Source organism: Ambystoma mexicanum, chromosome 3p (assembly GCF_040938575.1).
Source record: "Ambystoma mexicanum isolate Mex_15411 chromosome 3p, UKY_AmexF1_1, whole genome shotgun sequence".
Lineage (NCBI taxonomy): Eukaryota > Metazoa > Chordata > Amphibia > Caudata > Ambystomatidae > Ambystoma > Ambystoma mexicanum.
Window position 1 is genome coordinate 389,335,097 of NC_090925.1, and position 22,111 is coordinate 389,357,207.

Genomic DNA, 22,111 nt, shown 5'->3' on the forward strand with positions numbered 1-22,111 from the left:
ATGTTACCATCATGTCACCCCGGATCCCTCTAGCCATTGGATCCAGAGGTCCCCACCTGTGTTATTCTACCTATACAACTTATAATGAGTTTTCCCACCCTCCTTCCACACTGATCACCTCAACCTGTCAGAGTATTCCCTTTCCCAGGTACCCAGGTGCACAACACAACCATGAAACCTTCAACAGGTGTCATCATTGTCCAGCAGGGAAGCCCAACCCAGATCCCCACCCCTCCAGGCCAGCAAGCCTAGAATGCAGTATAACACTGTGCAGCTGCAGCTCACACAGCTTGAAAATATACATAATTGCTCAGCATATATAATCAGTGCAGACATAACAGGAGAAGTAACAATATTGCTGAATGTGCATGCTCCTATCACAGAGGCAAAGAAATCAATAAAATAATCTCATCAGGAGTGAGGAAAGGTTGAAATGGAATGTCCCCCCATCATATGCAGATAGTCCTCAGGTCAGGATATTTGTCTCAGTAGCGTCTCGGCAACCTTTGCTTCCTGTCCGGGTTCCGGGCTCATTTTACAATTGTGCACTATACTCAATTTTGCTGGGTAGATTACTGTGTACGACACATCCTTGGCCAGTTGTATTTGTTTGTGTGGCCTCAAATGATTTCCTTGCCTTCCGTACACCAGGGTTAAACACTTCAAAGAATTGTAGGATCATGTTCTCATGCCTAACCTTGCATTTATCACAGGCAGCCCTTAGTACAGTGTCTCGGTCACAATAGTTCACAAACTTAAGGCTCATTGAGCGTGAAGGAAATCCAAGCATATTTCTGTGACCCAACGACTTATGTGCCCTTTCTATTCCATATGGTTTTGAAAACTGGGCATCCGGAAATATGTTCTGTATCAACCTTTCAAGATAGTCGTCTTTCTTATCAGTCTGAGCCCCTGTCTCGAACCAAAAATGTGAACAATACAGCATCTCAAGCACCCCTCCAAATCTTCCACTTTTGTGTGCAATGTTTACAGCTCACTGTCAATTCTTTTCTCACGCTTTAAGGAAGCCCTCAGCAGAACCTACACTATCCTCCACATCTCTGGCACGCCCAGCCATATCTGCAGGTCTGGCCTGAATGCCGTTGATTCTAGTAGCAATATCACCCACATGGGTAGGAGGCTTATTATGACTTGTTGTTTTATGTTCTGTACAATTTCCTTGTGGGTGATAGGTTAGTCTGCAACATCTTGAGATTCAGATGACGGTGCTCCATGGTGCTTATTGCAGTCTTTACCTGATAAGCAAATTACTGTAGGATGACGTTTCTGGCATTCTACAAAGAGCAAAGGTAACTGTGCGACCAATACAGTGTTACCACAATGATGCTTCTCCCGGCACGCGTCAATATGTCAAACACATCTTACAGCACTCCATTGGTGCAAGTTTGTGACTTCTTTAATATTAAGTGAAATGCCTGCACAGCACCTGGAAGTCGCATAGAACAGTAGGCCACAAAGCGCAGGCAGTCTTCGGCTCACACAGGATCCAAGACCCCCAGCAAGCACCACCTGAAGCAGCTGTAACTTCTAGCATCATCGTGAAGCTGTGATTGGTGCCATCTTGAAGACCACTGGCCTCAGTGACAGGCCGCAGAGTGCCAGAACTGAATTTTCGTTTGAGTCAGCAGCGCTTCAGCAACAAGTCCCAGGCTTCAAGTGCAAAGTACCAGTTATCCAAGTTCTGGCTGGGACAAAGTCAGAGGAGCTTTCCCCAATGCATTCACACTAGGCTCCGCCCATCACGTAACCTCCTTGTTATCTATAACACAGGGCATGCCTGCAGATTTTCGGTGGTTGCTCAAGCCACGTCTGGCACAGGAAAGCTCTGGATCCCTTTCTCAAAGTGGGGTACTTTTTAGCCAATAAGAGCTATTTGTGGATAACAAGTAGTGCAGTGATAAGAACTTATCACATGCACAATGTTATGTCATTTCATTATAAATCAAATGCATATCATTGGCTTTACACATTAATGTATTGTGGCGCCTTATGTAAACAGCTTCAATGTTATGCCAATTTATTTTGTATTTTTTAAGCAATAATGAGACTTTTTTGTCATAGAGAACGGGACGAACAAGTGGATTCTGGTGATTGACAGAGGTACAGTTATCTTCTTGAAGCTGCTGGAGATTATTCATGGAGTCCAGGTGCTGGGCTGGAGGTTGCTGGAACTGCACATAATTAAAGTGGTCGCAACTATGACCATCTGGATCACTCTGAAAGAGGTGAGTAACGAAAAGCAGCCCTAACTTGGTTTGGAGAAAAAATATGAATGAGATAAAAGTATTTACTACTGTATCTTAATTAGGTGGATATTTCAAGTCACCAAGGAATTTACGTAGGTATCCCTTTGAATACTCAGTATGTTGCAATAGGTCTTTCTGTTATTATTGTGATGTGTTGCAAACACATATTTTAAGCAGGTTAAGAAAAATGAATTTAAAGGTTTGCGGTTTTAAATAAGTGATAACATGCATATAAGTGATGACATGCAGATAGATTATTGCACCCTTATGGTAAACTCCAACACTGTCATAAAGAAACATAGTACCATATTTGTCAACTTACTAATTAATTACTGTAAACTGTCAAAAACAGCAAAGAAGAAAGGAATCTCAAAGCATATCAAAATATAGTGACACCTTTAATTAAATGTGTTAGTGGCAGCAAGAGTTCAGCTCAGAAACATGCATTTCACACTTAGTGGTGTTTCTGGCAGCTGGCATTTGGGTGGCCCCACACCAGCTCTAATAAGCTTTTACATAGAGTAGAACTGTGAGCCCACCCAAGATGGTGGTGGCTCTTTGAGCTCTTTTGATGCCCAACCAACAAATCTTCCATAGAGTGGCCCAATCCTATCCCCCAGTGGTGGACACGCACTAAGGGCTCCTTTGGCCCTAAGGGGCACACTGGTGGTTTTACACCCTCTTTGCCATTCCTGTTATGAAAGAGTTTGATTGCCTCAGAACAGTGCTTTTGGAGTAGTGAGCCCCATTATTTACTAAGCAACCTTCTAGCCTGCTCTGATAGACGAGATCCCTGTTCTTGGGGTTGGCAGTGTGTCGGTGGATCCTCTGCTGAGGCCCAGAAACTCTGTGACCAGGATTGGGCTGGTGCGCAGCGGGCCTACATCCTGACGGGCATCTGAGATCTGGCCTTATCACTTTATAGCATCACCGCACTTGACTACCAAAAACTGAGATACTCTAGCATGGCACTGCAGTGTTGACTGCTTCCACACGTATCACACAAGTTGCAGCTAGAATGAGCTTGGCAGGCTCCTTGTTAGGCAGAAACCTGTGCAGTTCCCTCTGGGACCACTGCAAAATATTTAAGACTACAGGTGGTTGGCAGTAAACCCATTTGGTAGCAGTCTGTACCACCCAGATTTACCTGGTAGCTGTGGGTGAGCAGTCAGACTTCTCTCAAGAGGAGTTAGGCAGTATACAGAGTATTCACAATAGGTCAAAAGAACACAGTAGAACAAGCAAACACTGACCAGAGCTTGGTGTAAAAGAGATATAATTATTTATTTAAAAAAAAACACATCTAGTTAAACACACTGGCACTAATATCAAGCAGTTCAAAAACACGGTCACTAAAAGATATACACTCCCTTCAACGATTATTAGACAAGTCTTAAGTAAAGCAACACTTATTTTCAGACAGCGGTGAGCGCTTAATGAAGATGGCACTGGTTAAAAAAGTAGAGAAAGGCAGAGCAAAGATAGAAACAGATCCCAACACTTTCGGAAGAACACAGTAGGAGAAGAAGGCAGGTTAAAACCGTAAAGTCAAAGTTAACAAGGCCGGACCCACTTTAAGAGGCTCCGGTCGAAATGTGTCCAAGGTCACACAGTTAAAAGTGCCCAAAAGTCTCGCAATAAGTTCAGAAGGAGTTGGATCAACAGAAAGGGACCAGTTAGATGGTCAAGGTGGCCAGCCCAGTCCAGAAGGTTAAGGGATTATTGTTACCTTGTAGCAATCTTTAAAAAGGGATGCCTGGCGGACACAGTACCTTAAAATGGTGAGAACGCTCCAGCGGGGGCAGTTGTTCCTGGCAGCGTGTGCAAGTCGGCGCTTCGTCCGGAGGAAGAGAGGATCTCGTCGGGGAGGAAAGCAGGAGTCCGTTGCACTGCCAGGGAAGAAACCAGCCGCAGAGTTCTCAATTAAAAGGAGCGGTCCTTTTATTTGCGGTCCAGTGGTAAGTGGCTATCCGGTTGCCAGGGTGTTTTGGCACGGGCAATTCAACCACAAGACGTCCTGGGAGGCGAGAAAAGAAGGTGAACTGGTTGTGCCCACCAGTCAAGGGAAGAAGACTCTCCAGCAGGGAGATCTCCTCTTTCGTTGGGAAGTGGTGAGTCGGTTCAGCAGGGCTCCACCGGTGGTTTCGTCGTAGCAGGTCAGCTCAGCTTCTCCCTCGTCGGATTTTCAGGTCCTGTGGCGACTTCTGAAGTTCCAGTCCCAAAAGCCCTGCTTTTATGCAGCACACCCCCATTCACTCAGCATAGCTGTCAATCAAACATGCTAAGTGGTGAGCCGGCCGGCTCACCACTTGGGCCAATCACACAAGAGTGCGACTTGAGTTACCAAGGTAACTCAGTCCAGGGTGCCTAAACCCCCTCCCACTCCCCCTGTGGTACCCAGACAGAGTGGCTCCACTTTTGGAGGCTTCTGTGGAGAAGCCCGCCAAAAAGTGGAGCAAAGGGCTCCCCATAGCCCATGAAACACATTAACATTCAAAGGAACACAATAAATCACGTCCAAGAGTGGAAGAAAAAGAGTCCCACTCTTGGCAGGAGAAAAAACCAAACTCCAGAAATCCAGCAAAGCTGCTGGGGGACTCACTAGGTTAGGAAATTCAGCCTAAACAGAGAATTCTCCCTAACACTCCTCCATAACAGACATCTGTTTTTAGCCTTCATATCAAGCAGTACAGTGCTGTGATTGTGGGCAAACCAGATATATACTAGTCAAAGCTCCCATTCAAGCCTGGAGCAGGCTCCAAGTAATCCAAAGGAGCCTCACAAACTCAGCAGCCTGGCTTGCCGGTGGTGGTTCAGCCTGATAACTCGTTGCAACAAGCTACACGCATTAAAGAGATGTTTCTGCAGTCCAAAGAGGACATCCATTCACTTGATGCCAAGATGGACACGCTCACCTGCAACATGTGCCACTTACAGGCTAAGCAAACATGGATTTAGGTTTAACACGCTGAAGGAACAATATCTGAAGATAAAGATTCATCTCATTCTTTTTCTGCTAATATGCTTGCCCATCTGTAAATTATTCCAGCACAGATGGAAGACCTGGAAAGTAGATTCTGATAAAATAATATTCACATCAAGGGTGTACGATAATCCATGGTCGATGGAAAACTTTGTTTAGAGAAATGATAGAAATCTCTCAACTCTCAGAACTGTTCATAGTCAGAGAGAGCTCATTGTTCCTTGGCACGTATGCCCTTACAGGGAGCTCCCCTAGCGCCATACATGCATGGCTGCTTAGTTTCAGGGACCACAATACTATCCTTCACCCACTAGGGAGAAAGTATATCTTCACTACTTCCATTCCTGATTTTTCTGCGGTTGCTCAGGCATCAATGAAGACATTAATCTGAAGTTATGAAAACCTTGACAGCCAAGAGCATTACATGTTCTATGCTGTTCCTTAAGTGGTACACAATGAGAAAACTCATTTCTTTGACTCCCCCACCCCCAAGCAGCCAATGAATTTCTAAATGTGACAAGGTGAATAGTCTAGCCTTTTCAATAGCGTGAAAGACCCTTTATGTTTGTGGGAGAGTGGGAGGAACCTGGGGTCAGCACCCAGTCTAAGAATAGAATCAGAGGGGGAGGCCCCAAACTCTATTCTTTCCTCTTGTGCCTGTATGTATTTTGCAAACATTGATAACTACAGTTATACCTCTTAGACGAAGACCTTGCTGGTCTATCCCTATGCTTGGCAGATCAGATTAAGAAAACAAGCATGAAAAGGTGCGTAAAGATGAAGAAAAGTCATTAAGAGAGAAGGAAGAGAGGATAGCGGTATTGATGAGAGCCAGGACCCTGGCAGCTACCCGACGCAGGAGAAGAGGGGTGCAGTCCCTGCGCAATGATGCTGGAGGGAGCCAGCGAGACCGTGGACAACCGCAAAGGTCACCTGAGCCAGCAGGGAAGCGAGTGGAAAGAGCGGACCCTCCCTCCAGAAAGCACGGAATGGAGACCACTCTAGGTTGGGATTAACAAGCATCAAAAAGCATCCCATTTTCAAGCATGGGATTGCCACAACAACCCCAAAGCAGGAGAAGAAAACCTACCGCCCCCTTAGACCTCCAGGGAAAAAGGGAAAGGAAGCCCATTGTCCCCCTCACCAACCTACTGGACGATCAGGATGGATAGAAACCCGGAGACGGAACGCTGACATTTTTTGTTTTACAGTGGGCTGACACAAGGAAAGTGGGCAGAGTGTATCCCTCTTCTTCTAACTTCATCAAACACATACACGCCCTGGGAAGGAATGGCAGGGCCAGATTTGACAGGGAGAGTTGGACAATGAAGACAGAAGGAGGGAGATTTCAACTGGGCACAGAAACAGGAAGTGTGGAATATCTGGATGAGGTCAGCAGTGGAGGTGGACCAATAGACCAACAGGAGGAAGGAAGAAGGGGTGGCTTGTTGAGGAGAGTATTTGAAGAAGTGAGCTATTGCCTTAGAAGGGAAAGTGGTTCATCAGCGTGAATGTGAGTGGTTGTGCAGCGAGTCAGTGGAGTAAAGTAGTGTAAGGAGGAAGAAGAGTGGACAGCTGGGAGGGAACAGGGTAATATAAGTGGGATGAGAATAGTAAGGGTGGGGGAAGAGAATAGTAGTGGTGGGAGGAGGAGAGTAATATTTGTGGGAAGAGAAGAGTAGTCGTGCAGAGAAGGAGTAGTTTAGTGGTGTGGGAAGAGATGTAACATCAAAGGTCTAAGAGGAGTGAAGCAATCGGAGGGACAGAATAGTTGTGGATGGAGTGAGGTAGAGGGCCAGCCATTACGAGTAGGGAAGGGCGCGGTAAACATGAACATGAGTGACAGGCATGAGTCCAACTGAGTAAGTGTAAGGCAATTTCCAAGATGCTTTAGAACACTAACAACTGGCCTGTGTAGAGACAGGAAGGAAGTCCCAGAGGGAGTTTAAAGACATCATTTTTGGCAGACCATCAGTAGCATAAACCAGGAATTAGACAGTAGGGGTTACTGATCTGCAGCACTAACCCAAGGCTACGCACACCCGGACTAGGTAGGAAATGTCAAGGGAGACAGGAGAGAAAGGGATGGCCCTAGCACCCACAAATCAAAATAAACACCCTTGAATCATCTTTTAGCCTCAACATATTTTGTGCCATCTGTGACATAAAGACCTTCCACTGTGATTCCCTCTCAGCTCGCCCATCTGACTCCTTTTCAGTAGGGAGTTTCTCTCTTCAAGGTGGTATCTGATCAGAGAGTTGCTGCTGCTGGATCAAGTCATTTGAACTGCCATTCTCCTCTGTGTTGGGCCCTTGAAAGCACCTCCCTTACAAGGAACTCTACGGTCGATTTTGCATAGTTTTTTGCACAGGGCCCCGCCTCATACCTATGTGAAAAGGATCAACCAACAGTAAGCATGTACCAGTAAGAGGCACATTAGTCTTGCATAGCAGCATAGTTGATATGGAAGTGCCGGAAGGGCCCTTCCAGTCGTGGCAATGTCCCCCACACAGTCCTCAAAGTATGACAGACAAAAATTCCTGACACACCAGGCAATTTCTCATAAACTCTGCCGCTCATTCATGTAAATTTGGCACATAACACCTTTCATTTATCTCTGCTGCTATGTTCTCCTTCGATGTGTGGGTAAGGAAGTGCAGCTGTTCTAGTGCTACACCCAGCGATTTATTGGGCATGTGAGGCTATTCTGTGCTATTCTGTCTCCAGACCAGGTTGGTTGGTGCAAGGGAACACCCTCGCTGTATCCATGCATCTTTTTCCTCCTTCGGGCCTCCCTTTGCAGCTCTATAATCTGGACAATACGTAATTTATTGAAAATGTTAGCCCTCTCTTCCTCTTGACCCTTTCTTCTCTCTGCTGCCATAATTAGCTTTTTCTCTTTTTCCCCTGGGTACAATCTCATACTTCCCTCAGGTAAGTAGGCTGCTTCTTATTCTGCTCTGTCAGCCATTCCGTTCCCTAAAGATATTTGGTCCTGTTTGTGTGTATGAGCGGTGCACTTTATTATGGTACCTCCACTGGTAATTGTCAGTGCTTCAATCAATTGCCCAAGCAACTCTGCATGTTGCAGCGGGGACCCATCACTTCTCCTGAACCCCCTTCCGTCCCACAGCTCCAACCGTGAATGTATTGTGGATGTTACATACGTTGAATCCGACAATATATTAGCGGCATGTCCTTCCATCATATTTAACGTACTGATCATTGGCACTAACTCTGCTGCTTGTGCTGAATAATGTGATGCTAATCATTGTTGGTACACTATTACATATTCTCCATGCTTGTAGCACACTATCCCTGCTCCAGTATGTCTCCTTCCGATCTCAGGGTGTATACTTGACGATACGTCAATATAAACCATGTCTGCCACTTTTATTTCTTCTTCTTTGACCTGTATTTTCCCTTCCATTCTGTGTGTGTGTACGGCACAGTCATGTATGCAATCCCCTTCCTCTGCAGAGTCTGTTATGAATGTTGCTGGGTTGACCACCCGGTACCTCACCACCTCAATGGCTGAGTTAGTCAATATTACCTCATATCCTGATGTCCTCTATGTTGTTAATGTGGTTTTTGATTTGTCCAAAATGGCAAACAACGAGTGTTCCACATACAGTGCTATGGGACACCCCATGGTATTCGTCGCTGCGTACTCTATTGTAAACTCTTCAGCCACGAGCACTTCGTCACAGGGGAAGTGTGCCTGCATCACTGGACCTAGTATACCACTGTAGTAAGCCAGTGGCTTGTGTCCCTGTGGCTTCTTTTGCGTGAGGGCCGCCATCATCACAGAGTCATCTTGAGTGGAAGAGCAAGTAGAATTTCGCTTTGTAGTTGAGGGTGGCCAGCACTGGCACATAGGCCAATGCTTCTTTCAGTTCTGTGAAACTCTCATTCATGTAGGGTGTCCATTTCAGTCCCCTCTTCTCTTTCTTTGCCTTGAAGGCCTGCAATAATGGTTTCGTTTATGTGGAGAAGTTGAACACCCATGCCCTGCAGTAAATAACCCCAGAAACATCGTCATCTCTTGCACCGTGCGTGGACGTGCTGTTAAGTGAACTGCCTCTACCCTGTATGGTGTTATCCTGCGCCCTTCAATTGATATTATTTGTCCCAGATACACAACCTCCTCATGTCAGTATTGCAGCTTTGCCTTGTCTACCTTCTACCCCTTTTCTGCTAGTAGTGTTAAAATGTGTACCAAATCAGCCCTACAAACTTCCTGGGTCTCACTGCATATCAGCAAATCGTCCACATGCTGCTTCACTGTTCTTGACATTTGTAAAATGCTCAGGTCCATTTGGATCACGCGGTTGAAAATGCTAGGTGACTCGCAGTACCCCTGGGGCCCCCTAGTGTGTTCAAATCTGGTTCCCTGATATGTAAACGCTGTCAGGTATCTTGAGTCAGGGTGCAATGGGATGGAGAAGAAGGCATTCTTCAAGTCAATGTTTGTGAAGTGCTTTGCCTTTGTTGCGATGTTGCACAGTATTGGAGCAGAGTTCGATACTGTAAAGACTGGAGGGGGGTGTCTGTACTTCTGCTCTCTATATGGCAGAGGAGAGGCACAGAGGACCCCAGCCAAGATTCTCTATTATTGGTAACTTAGTCGAGCAATCAAGGCCTAGCTTCTCAGGAGGTGATGCAGGCTGGTTCTTAAGTACAGTGTAGTCCCCAAGCCCCCCGCAAAGGAATACTTACACACTGTATTAGTTAAAACACATATATAATTAAGGTTCAAGGTTATACACACAATCACAATAACTCACTTTGTGCTCAGTAAATCTACAATGGCAAATATATACAGTTCTAAGTGGTACCACAATTATTATTAGATTTCATTAAAGTGCATCAACTCTACTCTGCTTAAATGTCACACAAATCACTTAAAGGTAACCAAGAATTGGCAGAATACTGGCCCCTACCGTGAGACACAGTTCTGTGTGGAAATCCCCCCACCTGGGAAAACTGTAAAATAAAGATATACCACAAGCCCAGTCCATATATTATTCAATGAGTCTTATTCCGTTCTAAAATGTTTCTACCACCCCAGTGTACCTGGAATAGCAGAGTTCCTCGAGGAGGCGTCAAGGGAGCCTTCTTGAGTGTCTCCCTTTAAAGCAGGAGCCACAGATCGTCGATTGGCCTCGAAGAAAGTGAACTTGGCATCGAGAATCCACAATGGAAGTTCGGCGACGTCGCGGCAGCAGCTTCTGTCGTCGACGACGAGTCGAAGAAGTCGTACAGGGAAGAGGCGTGCGGGGCACCTCGATGTCAATAGTTCAGGACCGCAAAGAGTTTGTGAAGTACTTTGGCCCAGCAAGGGCGTCGAGTTGTCCAGCATATCTATGGTCTTTTGGGTGGCGGGAAACCCACTGGCGGATGCTCCTCGGCGTGTTGGCGGCCTGGCCTTCTCCGGCAGGATGAGGTGGGCGGCGGTGCAGACGAGCACATCCATGAATCAAAAAGTCTTAATCAATGGAGCGTTGTGGCTCTGGTCGTCGATGGCACGGTGTCAAGCAGACCCTCTTCTGGGCAACACGGCTTCGATGGGCCTCCAGCAGTTATAGCAAACCTGCGAACCCTGGTCGACGGCAGTGGACGGAATGTCCGGTGCTTATCTTCGTTTTCCTCGGAGGTCCCCGTCTCTGGTCGGCAGCCTGTCGAGAGTCTGACTTCCAGGGAGCTTTGGCGAAGGTTAGCGGTGCTCGATACTCCCTCGGCGCACGGGAAGAGGGCGTCTAACCAGGTCCTCTCTTGGATCAGTCTCGATGGCTCAGCGGCTTTCGGATTTCGGCGCAGGGAGACAGCAGTCAACCTTCTTCTTCAGGCTCGGCTTCGAGATTCAGCTTCAGTTTCAAGGTCAGTTTCAACTCCAGCTTCTGAGCGAATTCTAGCAGTGAGAGGCCCCCAGTGTCAGGCTGAGATCCTGGTGTCTGCAGAAGCTGCTGAGCCCCCGACAATCCACCCAAAATGTGGCACTCTGAGCTGATACTATAAACTGCTCAGTTTACCTCACTTCCAGGGGAAAGGGGGAAGGGACAAATTAACAAACACCAGGCTGGAAGCTAAGACTAGCTGGTTCTTCACCTGTGGTAAAACATAAACATATAATACACCTTGTTATTCATGAGGCACTATACTAACCTTAAGTATCAATATCCTTTACCAAATAAAGTAAAAACCATACCTGGAACTTCTCTACAATATGCCCAGAGAAGTGACAAGCTGACTAGACTTCCTTACTAGTTGACTTGAATCTCAACGATCATTCAGCCTTCTTAGTAGGTCCATGAATGTGAAATTAACTTTGCAGGTAATCTTCTTTAAACTCAAGAAGCTAGAACAAAGTCTTAAGTTCATTAAAAGTAAATGGAAGTTCTAGTGTTTCTGGAAAGTATTTATATTTCTTCTTATAAATTTCTTTTTAGAGTGTTTTTACTTAAATTAACAGTTCTTGAAACTTGCGTCAAAAATCTCACGTAGAAATCTCTTGAACTCGCATAGGGATCCAAACTGAGTGAAGATCGTTGAAGCGCTGTAGATTAAACCACAGAAAAAATCCACACGCGGTTAAACGAAAGCACGCACACGCGCTGAAGTTCAACCGCGGGTAAAAATCCACACGCGCTTAGTCCAGGATGCGAACACACGCGCTGACGACAAACCGCGGGTAAAAATCCACACGCGCTTAGTCCAAGATGCGAGCACACGCGCTGACGACAAACCGCGGGTAAAAATCCACACGCGCTTAGTCCAATATGCGAGCACACGCGCTGACGACAAACCGCGGGTAAAAATCCACACGCGCTTAATCCAATATGCGAGCACACGCGCTGACGACAAACCGCGGGTAAAAATCCACACGCGCTTAGTCCAATATGCGAGCACACGCGCTGACGACAAACCGCGGGTAAAAATCCACACGCGCTTAATCCAATATGCGAGCACACGCGCTGAAGTTCAACCGCGGGTAAAAAACACACGCACAAGAGTATCACGCGACACCAAAGAGCTCGCACTAGATACTCAAGCGAAGTCTCTCACGCGCAGGCTTCTGTTAACGGAAAAACCACGCGCTTGATAGAAAACGTAGCGTAACAAAGCCAAACATGCGACAGCAATAAAGTTCTTAGTAAATATTTTTCATATGAACTTGAAAATCAGATTAAATCTTCTACAATGACATTATAGAAAGAGTCTTGAGTTTTAAAAGGACTTATCTTGTGGAGAGTCTTTGAAACCTTTCTTTTTTCTTGGATAACTCGAAATCTTCTTACTCCTGTTCAGTGCCAAAATGAATCTCCGCAAGATTCCTGTTTGCTTTTCCAAATAAGCCGCTCGACCGCTTGAAACTTGAAACCCCTGAACAAGTTAAGCAGCAGCAGCTTAATACGCGACCTCTCAGCTGGGCAAAGACGATGAAAGGCAGTTTAGAATGTTCATTGTCTTCCCTATAAACAATCACCAGCCAATCAGAACTTAGACTGAGGACCTCCATCTTGGCTTGGGGCATTCTCCATAGACTGCAATGAATGTTAAGGGCAAAATTGGCTGTTTTAAAATTAAACTCATAATAACTTCCAAAAACCTTTCTATACTAATTTTCCCCAGACCTAATGTCTCAGATTATGTCACTGTATCCTAACAGTACCTGACAGTACCCCCCTTCTAACGACCAGTCCCTGGGCCTTTTTTCAATGGAAATTTCTTATGGAATTTTTTAACCAAATGAGGAGCATGTACATCACTTGCTTTCTCCCAAGTGCGTTCTTCAGGACCAAAACCCTCCCAATCAAGGAGATACTGTAGCTTTCCTCTCACTATTCTAGAGTACAGAATTTTCTTAACTACAAATTCTTCTGAATCATCTTCCTCAAATACAACTGGTGAAGGAGTATGTGTCAATCTAGTTCCTTTAACCACTGGTTTCAACAAGCTAACATGAAAAGTTGGATGAGTTTTCATATGTCTTGGTAATCTAAGGCGAACAGCCACTGGATTTATCACCCTTTCAACCACAAACGGCCCTACAAAACGAGGGCAAAACTTATTTCTTCCCTTAATTCTCAAAAATTTGGTTGATAACCATACCAAATCTCCCTCCCTATACTGGGGACTAGTCTTTCTTTTAAGGTCCGCAAATCTTTTATATTTCTGTTTACTCTCCACCAACACCCCTTTTGCCTTCTCCAAATTTCTTTTCATGATCTCTAGTCTCTTTTCCACTTCCGGGTTTTCAGCATCATAATCGATCTCTATACTAAGAAAACGAGGATGAAAACCTCGTCCCAAATAAAATGGAGACATTGAGGTGGCATCCTTACTACAGTTGTTATATGCAAATTCTGCCACCCACAACATATCTACCCACTCTTCCCCTGTCTGTAGATAACATCTCAAATATTTCTCCAACTCCTGATTTATCCTTTCCACTTGCCCATTGGTTTCGGGATGGTAACCGGATGATAGGCATACCTCAACTCCCAATCTCTTACAGAAAGCCCTCCAAAATTTAGAAATAAATTGAGACCCTCTGTCTGAGATGACCTGACTGGGAATTCCATGCAGTTTAACTACTTCTTGTAAGAAACTGTGAGCTAAACTATCAGCGGTAACCTCTCCCTTCATTGGAATGAAATGTGCTTCTTTAGTGAGTAAATCCACTACAACCAATACTGATGTACACCCCTTATCTAGTGGTAGATCCGTGATGAAATCTAAAGACACTGAATACCAAGGCCGCGGTGGAACGGGCAACGGTTCCAATAACCCAGAAGGCTTTCCGATGAGGTTCTTAGATCTAGCACAAACTTCACAGGTCTTAACAAAATTAAGAGTATCTTGTCGAATTTTCTCCCACCAAAAATGTCTTCTGACCAACTCAAGTGTTTTTCGATATCCTGGATGTCCTGCCAGAACTGAATCGTGACATTCCTTCAAAATCTTTTCTCTAAGTTCAATAGATGGTAAATAGAGTCTGTCGTCCAGATAAGGTAAACCATCTTTAATCTTGCGAGCTGGATCCAAACGAACCCAATGTTCAAGTTGTCTCTCAGATATGGATTCTCGTACTTGTTTAAAGATTTCGTTTTCTTTCTCAATTCCAGCAAGAACAAAACGTTCTGGAGCGATCAGAGGAAGTGATTCACAAACCGACTTAACTTCACTTTCTGGAAATTGTCGTGACAGAGCATCTGCTTTTTTATTTTGATTTCCTGGCTTAAAAGTAACTATAAAATCATAATCTGCAAAAAATAAAGACCACCTTAGTTGTCGAGGTGTCAGAGTTCTTGCTGTCTTCAAAAAGAGTAAGTTTCGGTGATCGGTTAATACTGTCACAGTGTGACGTGCTCCTTTTAAAAAATGTCGCCATTCTTCAAATGCTGCTTTGATAGCAAGAAGCTCGCGATCTGAAATGGTATAATTTTCTTCCGCTGGTGAGAACCTCTGAGAAAAGTAGGCCACAGGATGCAATTGTCCAGTAACATTATGCCTCTGCGACAACACTGCTCCCATTGCCACATTGGAAGCATCAGCCTCTACAAAAAATGGCTTGGAAGTATCAGGATGAATTAAGATAGGAGTAGTTATGAATTTCTCCTTCAATACTTTAAAAGCCTCATTAGCCTTAACGTCCCAAACAAAAGGAACTCCTTTCTTCAAAAGTCGAGTAATTGGAGTCACCAAACTGGAGAAGCCTTCAATGAATCTTCGGTAAAAGTTGGCAAATCCCAAAAAACTCTGGATCTCCTTCACCTTCGTTGGAATAGGCCAATCACGAACCGCTTCCACCTTTTTCGGATTCATTTCCAGACCACTAGGAGTGATCACAAAACCTAAAAATTCCACCGAATTCGTATGGAACTGACTCTTCTCCAATTTAGCGTAAAGATTATTCTCTCTCAATTTTCTCAAGACCTGTCGAACGTGAATTTTGTGTTTCTCCAAACTTTGGGAAAAAATCAAAATATCGTCAATATAAACAATAACAAAAATATCAAGAAATTCCCGAAGAACTTCATCGATAAAAAATTGAAAAGCCGCTGGGGCATTGCAAAGACCGAATGGCATCACTTGGTACTCGTACAGGCCAAATCTGGTCTTAAATGCCGTCTTCCACTCATCCCCCTCTTGAACTCGTACCAGATGATAAGCCCCCCTTAAATCCAATTTAGAAAAAATGGTGGCACCTTGAATTTGATTTAACATCTCAGAGATGAGAGGGAGCGGATACCTATTTTTTACTGTCATTCTATTTACCGCCCTATAATCTATACAAGTTCTGAGGGAACCGTCAGATTTTGGCACAAAAAACAATGGTGAGGCAGCCGGCGATTGAGAGTGCCGAATAAAACCCTTAGCCAAATTTTCCTTTAAGTATTCTTTCAAATAGTCATTCTCTTTTTCTGTCAGGGCATAAACCCTACTGCTAGGTAAAATAGCTCCAGGCTCCAAATCTATCCTGCATTCAAACAGTCTATGAGGAGGCAACTCTCCAGCTTCCTTTTCATCAAATACATCCCAAAAATCTTGATAACAAGTAGGAAGTTCACCCACTACTGCTCCAACATCAAAACCTATTGCCCCTCTTTCTGCAAGTGAAAACGAAACAGAATTCACAAATCTTTCTTCCTCTCCATGACTTTTCCCTAAGAAACAATGTTCCTTACAAAAATTTGATTCTAGGGATACAATTCTTGCACTCCAATCAATTCTAGGATTATGCAGAGTAAGCCAGGGCATACCCAAGATTATTTTCAAGATTGGAGCATCAATTAATTCAAAAGAGATAGTTTCCTTATGACCTCCAGTTAACTCCATCTCAAGTACCTCTGTATTATGAGTGATTGGACCTGAAGAAAGAGATGTACCATCAACTGCCCTTACCTGCTCAACTTCTTTCTTAGCCACTAAAGGAACACCTAAACTCTTTGCCAATCCTCTGTCCATAAAATTTCCTGTAGCCCCTGAATCAATAATAATTGGCCCAGAACCTAAGATTTTCTTTTCAAACATTAAGGATACGTTCACAGTTATATGAGGAACAGCTGTCTGTATCGTGTTAGCAACTTGTTGTACTCTGCCTGAAGAGTTGAAGATCTTCTTGGAGGTAAAAGGACAGTTTTCAAGGAAATTACCACTCCTACCGCAGTATAGGCACAAATTATTCTCCCTTCTTCTTGTCTTCTCTTCCTTTGACAACGGACCTCTCACCCGACTCTGCAGCTCATTTCCCTTTGACTTAACTTCCCTGTTCACCACCTCAACCTTAGATCTCTCTACTCTTCCTGGAAACCTAACTTCCCCCTGAGAACGTCTACGCTCTAAACGTCTTTCGGTTAAACGAAAATCTAACCGAACCACCAAATCAATTAGAGCATCTAAAGTAGTTGGTCGTTCCAAAACACCAGCCAAAGCATCTTTCAATTCATCTTTTAAGCCCCGATAAAATAAGGAAGCCCTCTTCTCCTCTGGCCATCTACTCTCTAAAATTAAAGTTCTAAATTGAGTGATATAAGAAATCAACTCCTTTCCTCCCTGACGCAACTCCAGTAGTTCTCCATCTACCTCTAGAGATACCTGTCTCTTATCAAACATCTTTTTAAAATCGGCCTGGAACAGGGAATAATTATTCAAAGCCAAACTCTTTTGACTCACCAAGAGACTTCCCCACGCAGATGCTTCTCCTGATAAATAAGATAATGTAAATGTGACCTTGGAAGCATCCGTTGAAAATAACTCGGGACGACTTAAGAAATGTAATTCACACTGAGTCTGAAAAATTTGAAACTTTCTCGGATCTCCCAAAAAACGCTCAGGAGCAGCCAAAGGAACAGGCATAACTAAAGTTCCTAAACCACCCACCACTTCCCTTGAAAGTCTAGGTTCTTGTTCTTCCCCTACACTCACTAGCTCAGGTGGGTTTCCTGCACCTTCCGAAACTTCCTTTTCTTGTATTTGTGTTACCTTTAAATTTAACTCATCTATTCTTTTATTAAGATTTGAGTATTCTCGATGAGCCACCCGTAACTCTTCTCTAATTTCCCTAACCATTTCTCCCAACGCCTCCATGGCTGTCTCGTCGGGGTTCATACAGCTTGGGCAGACTTTTTCTTTTTTATTGGCCTTTCATTCTGTCAGGCTGAGATCCTGGTGTCTGCAGAAGCTGCTGAGCCCCCGACAATCCACCCAAAATGTGGCACTCTGAGCTGATACTATAAACTGCTCAGTTTACCTCACTTCCAGGGGAAAGGGGGAAGGGACAAATTAACAAACACCAGGCTGGAAGCTAAGACTAGCTGGTTCTTCACCTGTGGTAAAACATAAACATATAATACACCTTGTTATTCATGAGGCACTATACTAACCTTAAGTATCAATATCCTTTACCAAATAAAGTAAAAACCATACCTGGAACTTCTCTACAATATGCCCAGAGAAGTGATAAGCTGACTAGACTTCCTTACTAGTTGACTTGAATCTCAACGATCATTCAGCCTTCTTAGTAGGTCCATGAATGTGAAATTAACTTTGCAGGTAATCTTCTTTAAACTCAAGAAGCTAGAACAAAGTCTTAAGTTCATTAAAAGTAAATGGAAGTTCTAGTGTTTCTGGAAAGTATTTATATTTCTTCTTATAAATTTCTTTTTAGAGTGTTTTTACTTAAATTAACAGTTCTTGAAACTTGCGTCAAAAATCTCACGTAGAAATCTCTTGAACTCGCATAGGGATCCAAACTGAGTGAAGATCGTTGAAGCGCTGTAGATTAAACCACAGAAAAAATCCACACGCGATTAAACGAAAGCACGCACACGCGCTGAAGTTCAACCGCGGGTAAAAATCCACACGCGCTTAGTCCAGGATGCGAACACACGCGCTGACGACAAACCGCGGGTAAAAATCCACACGCGCTTAGTCCAAGATGCGAGCACACGCGCTGACGACAAACCGCGGGTAAAAATCCACACGCGCTTAGTCCAATATGCGAGCACACGCGCTGACGACAAACCGCGGGTAAAAATCCACACGCGCTTAATCCAATATGCGAGCACACGCGCTGACGACAAACCGCGGGTAAAAATCCACACGCGCTTAGTCCAATATGCGAGCACACGCGCTGACGACAAACCGCGGGTAAAAATCCACACGCGCTTAATCCAATATGCGAGCACACGCGCTGAAGTTCAACCGCGGGTAAAAAACACACGCACAAGAGTATCACGCAAAACCAAAGAGCTTGCGCTAGATACTCAAGCGAAGTCTCTCACGCGCAGGCTTCTGTTAACGGAAAAACCACGCGCTTGATAGAAAACGTAGCGTAACAAAGCCAAACATGCGACAGCAATAAAGTTCTTAGTAAATATTTTTCATATGAACTTGAAAATCAGATTAAATCTTCTACAATGACATTATAGAAAGAGTCTTGAGTTTTAAAAGGACTTATCTTGTGGAGAGTCTTTGAAACCTTTCTTTTTTCTTGGATAACTCGAAATCTTCTTACTCCTGTTCAGTGCCAAAATGAATCTCCGCAAGATTCCTGTTTGCTTTTCCAAATAAGCCGCTCGACCGCTTGAAACTTGAAACCCCTGAACAAGTTAAGCAGGAGCAGCTTAATACGCGACCTCTCAGCTGGGCAAAGACGATGAAAGGCAGTTTAGAATGTTCATTGTCTTCCCTATAAACAATCACCAGCCAATCAGAACTTAGACTGAGGACCTCCATCTTGGCTTGGGGCATTCTCCATAGACTGCAATGAATGTTAAGGGCAAAATTGGCTGTTTTAAAATTAAACTCATAATAACTTCCAAAAACCTTTCTATACTAATTTTCCCCAGACCTAATGTCTCAGATTATGTCACTGTATCCTAACAGTACCTGACACCCAGATATACTAGTTGATCTCCCATTCATTCTGCTGAGTCATACTCGGGCAACCAATCACTCAGAAGGGCATTCAGCAGTCAGTCAGCCAATCAGGCATTCAGTGCTTTCATGCCATTGTCCTCCCTCTCAGACACTCACAACAAGGAATATGTATTGGGACAAGTACCCAGCCATTCTACACTACACACTGCATTCATACCAGTTTCGGGCAGGGCTGTCTCAGTCATTCTGTCCACGCGAGCGAGGTGCCCTGCTGCTTCAGTATTGCATCCAAACAGGTAAGACTCCCCATTTGGGGAGACGAGACCCTAACAGTTAAATGTTTCCTTTAAGTAAGGACTAGAACCCTACCAAATTTAATATTTTTCACCATTTGGATCACCAAATACGAATTGCCATACAAGGAGTATATATGTTAGACAGCAGCAAGGAAAAGTGAAAGTGCTTAAGTGGACTATAAATTTGGGAATTTTTCCACAAGAAAGAATGCACAAATAAGGTCAAGGTTTCAAAGCAACATTAACACAGGTATATTTTTCAACAGTTATTGCACTGCAAACTTTGAATAATACGTGTAATATACGTTTGGTTCACTTTTGAATGAATATGTTGATGGATACGTTATTTATATATTTATTTTTATTTTTTATTATTTTCATTGATAATAGTCCCTGAAGAAGGTCTGGAATAGACAGAAATGCATTGGACGATAAAATGTTTGCAAGAGGCCTACTAGAGAAAAAAATTGAATAATAAATATACCTATATTCAAACCAATTAAGTTTGTCAAGATTCTTCAACGTATATCCATGCATAACTGAATGAATTCAAGTAACGATTAGTGGGAGTGCCCACACAGGTCCTTCCAGCAGACTGGAATAACCAATCCAGTCACCAGTATATTATTATTTCCTAACACCCCCCGCAAACGGGGAGGCATCTGGCGACAGGACCAAATACTTTTTTCAAACACCAGTAATTCAACAACCAAACAAAGAACACTAGTTGTGCCCACTCATCTCCCTCTGTACAAACACCAGAAACTAGACATCCACAATAAGAAGTGCATATTGGTCTCACACTCCATTCACCCAGGTCCCACCCACAGGGTGGACCCACAACATAAAGTCACTGGGAAAGCTCTAGCCAGTCTGGCATGGACTTCACAACAACACCATATATGGAACTTCCACCCAAAAGCCAGTTAGGGGGAAGGGGCAGAGTCAGGGCTTCCCAGGACTTTGGGAAAACAAAGTAATAGGCAATAGAAAGCAAAGCCACAGGGGCCATCTTGATTCCTATTAGGAATCAGGAATCAACTGATTCCAATGCCAGGGCCTGGGTATCCCAAAATGGAGGATACTCAGAGCACCTGTCAAATTCAGCATGGAGCTGCCACCAGCCCATACCATGCTCTGTGGGCCACACACAGGTGCCCAAAAACATACACTAGGTGCAGAGGGTTGTACCCCCACCCATGTGTCCATAAGGGTATCCCATGGGTCTGTACACCAAACCAAAAACAGGAAGAGCTGCACTGCCAGGAGTCCCACATGGACTCCTGGCCAGAAAACAATACAGAACACAAATGAAAAAGGACTACAGGACAAGGACAGGGAGGCCCTATCCCTCCAATGCATTTCCAGCATCACAGGTACAAAGGGAAATTCTGCCTCCACTAAATCATTTAGAGGGTGTAAATCCTGTATAAATCTCCATGACGCACCCTTTGATTTCTTTATCGGGTATATAGCTGTGTTGCATGGTGATGTGGATATCTGTATGTTGAAAAACCAGAGCAGAAAAGGCTAGAGACCCGAGCGCTAATACAGACACTGTAAACTGCCTGGCATTAGAGGCAGGTGTAAGATAATAAACAAAGCGCAGCAGGGGAATGTGGTTGTGGGGATACTGCTCCATACACCACAGTCAGTAACGCATACAAACACATGGGTACATTCACACTGCGCAAAATGTCCAAGTATTGATGTTGCGTTAGTCGCAAGTATGCGGATATATTTCAGAATTAATGTATTGTTGTTAGCCTGACACGTGTTTCGAGCGCACGCTCTTCATCTGAGGCTGAATGAAAGTAACATATGCAAAGCACATTCAAATTAAGAGACTGTGCAAGATTGTATACATGCACACACCAGTGTCACATCCGGTGACATCGAGGTTAGGTACCGTCATGGTAACATAACTGAAAAAACAATTAGCATGAGTCACATTAATTGACACCATTCATGGATAGATACAAATAGAAAGATACAATGCACAAAAATGCCAAATTATTGACACAACCAAATTTGTGTATCGATGAATGCACAAACAAACAGGAAAAGAGAAAGAGAAATCAAAGAGGAGAAGGAGTTAGGCACTGGGCATCATGGTTACATGCTCAATGTCACAACATTTGTATTTAATTGTGTGTAAGAAATGTAGTGTACCTTCAGTGCCCGTCAAATTCAGGATCTATCTCAGAAAGAAAGGTACACCTAATCATAATCAATTAGTGTGGCGTATGCAGTGCCACTGATTCAATAAAACCCAACCTAATCCTCTGCTCAATGTTAAGCTATCACTGACTCATTTTCAATTAGTTACTCACTTCTTACGTATTGGTATTGTGGGCTGTATCCCATACTCATCTATTTCATATCTGTTGAATAAAAATAATTTTATGGAAAATGTGTTGCTATTAAATAATGTATTCACTCCACAAACACTGTATGAAAATAATTGTATCTCTATTGTTTCATCGCTGTTGCGTAAAGGAGAGGTCTACAATCCCCAATATATTCACACAAGTAAGGATATCGATTCACAGTTGTCAACCGGACCAATTGAGCCACAAAACAGAAAAATAACAAAGCAACTGAGTTAGGTGGGTGCTGATAACCTTGACATTTGTCAATCCTCAAAAAAAGAACGTTAGCAGTCATAAACTGATCT

At 43.9% G+C, this 22,111-nt stretch overlaps 1 protein-coding gene across 1 annotated transcript in view; it reads left to right on the plus strand.

The window, feature by feature from the left end:
• Window positions 1-22,111, plus strand: part of LOC138579901 (piezo-type mechanosensitive ion channel component 2-like) — a 2,232,767-nt gene that overhangs the window by 869,851 nt on the left and 1,340,805 nt on the right. The window contains exon 19 of the mRNA XM_069650129.1: window positions 2,083-2,246. Coding sequence (XP_069506230.1) covers window positions 2,083-2,246 — 164 coding nt within the window. The remainder of the gene's footprint in view (window positions 1-2,082; window positions 2,247-22,111) is intronic.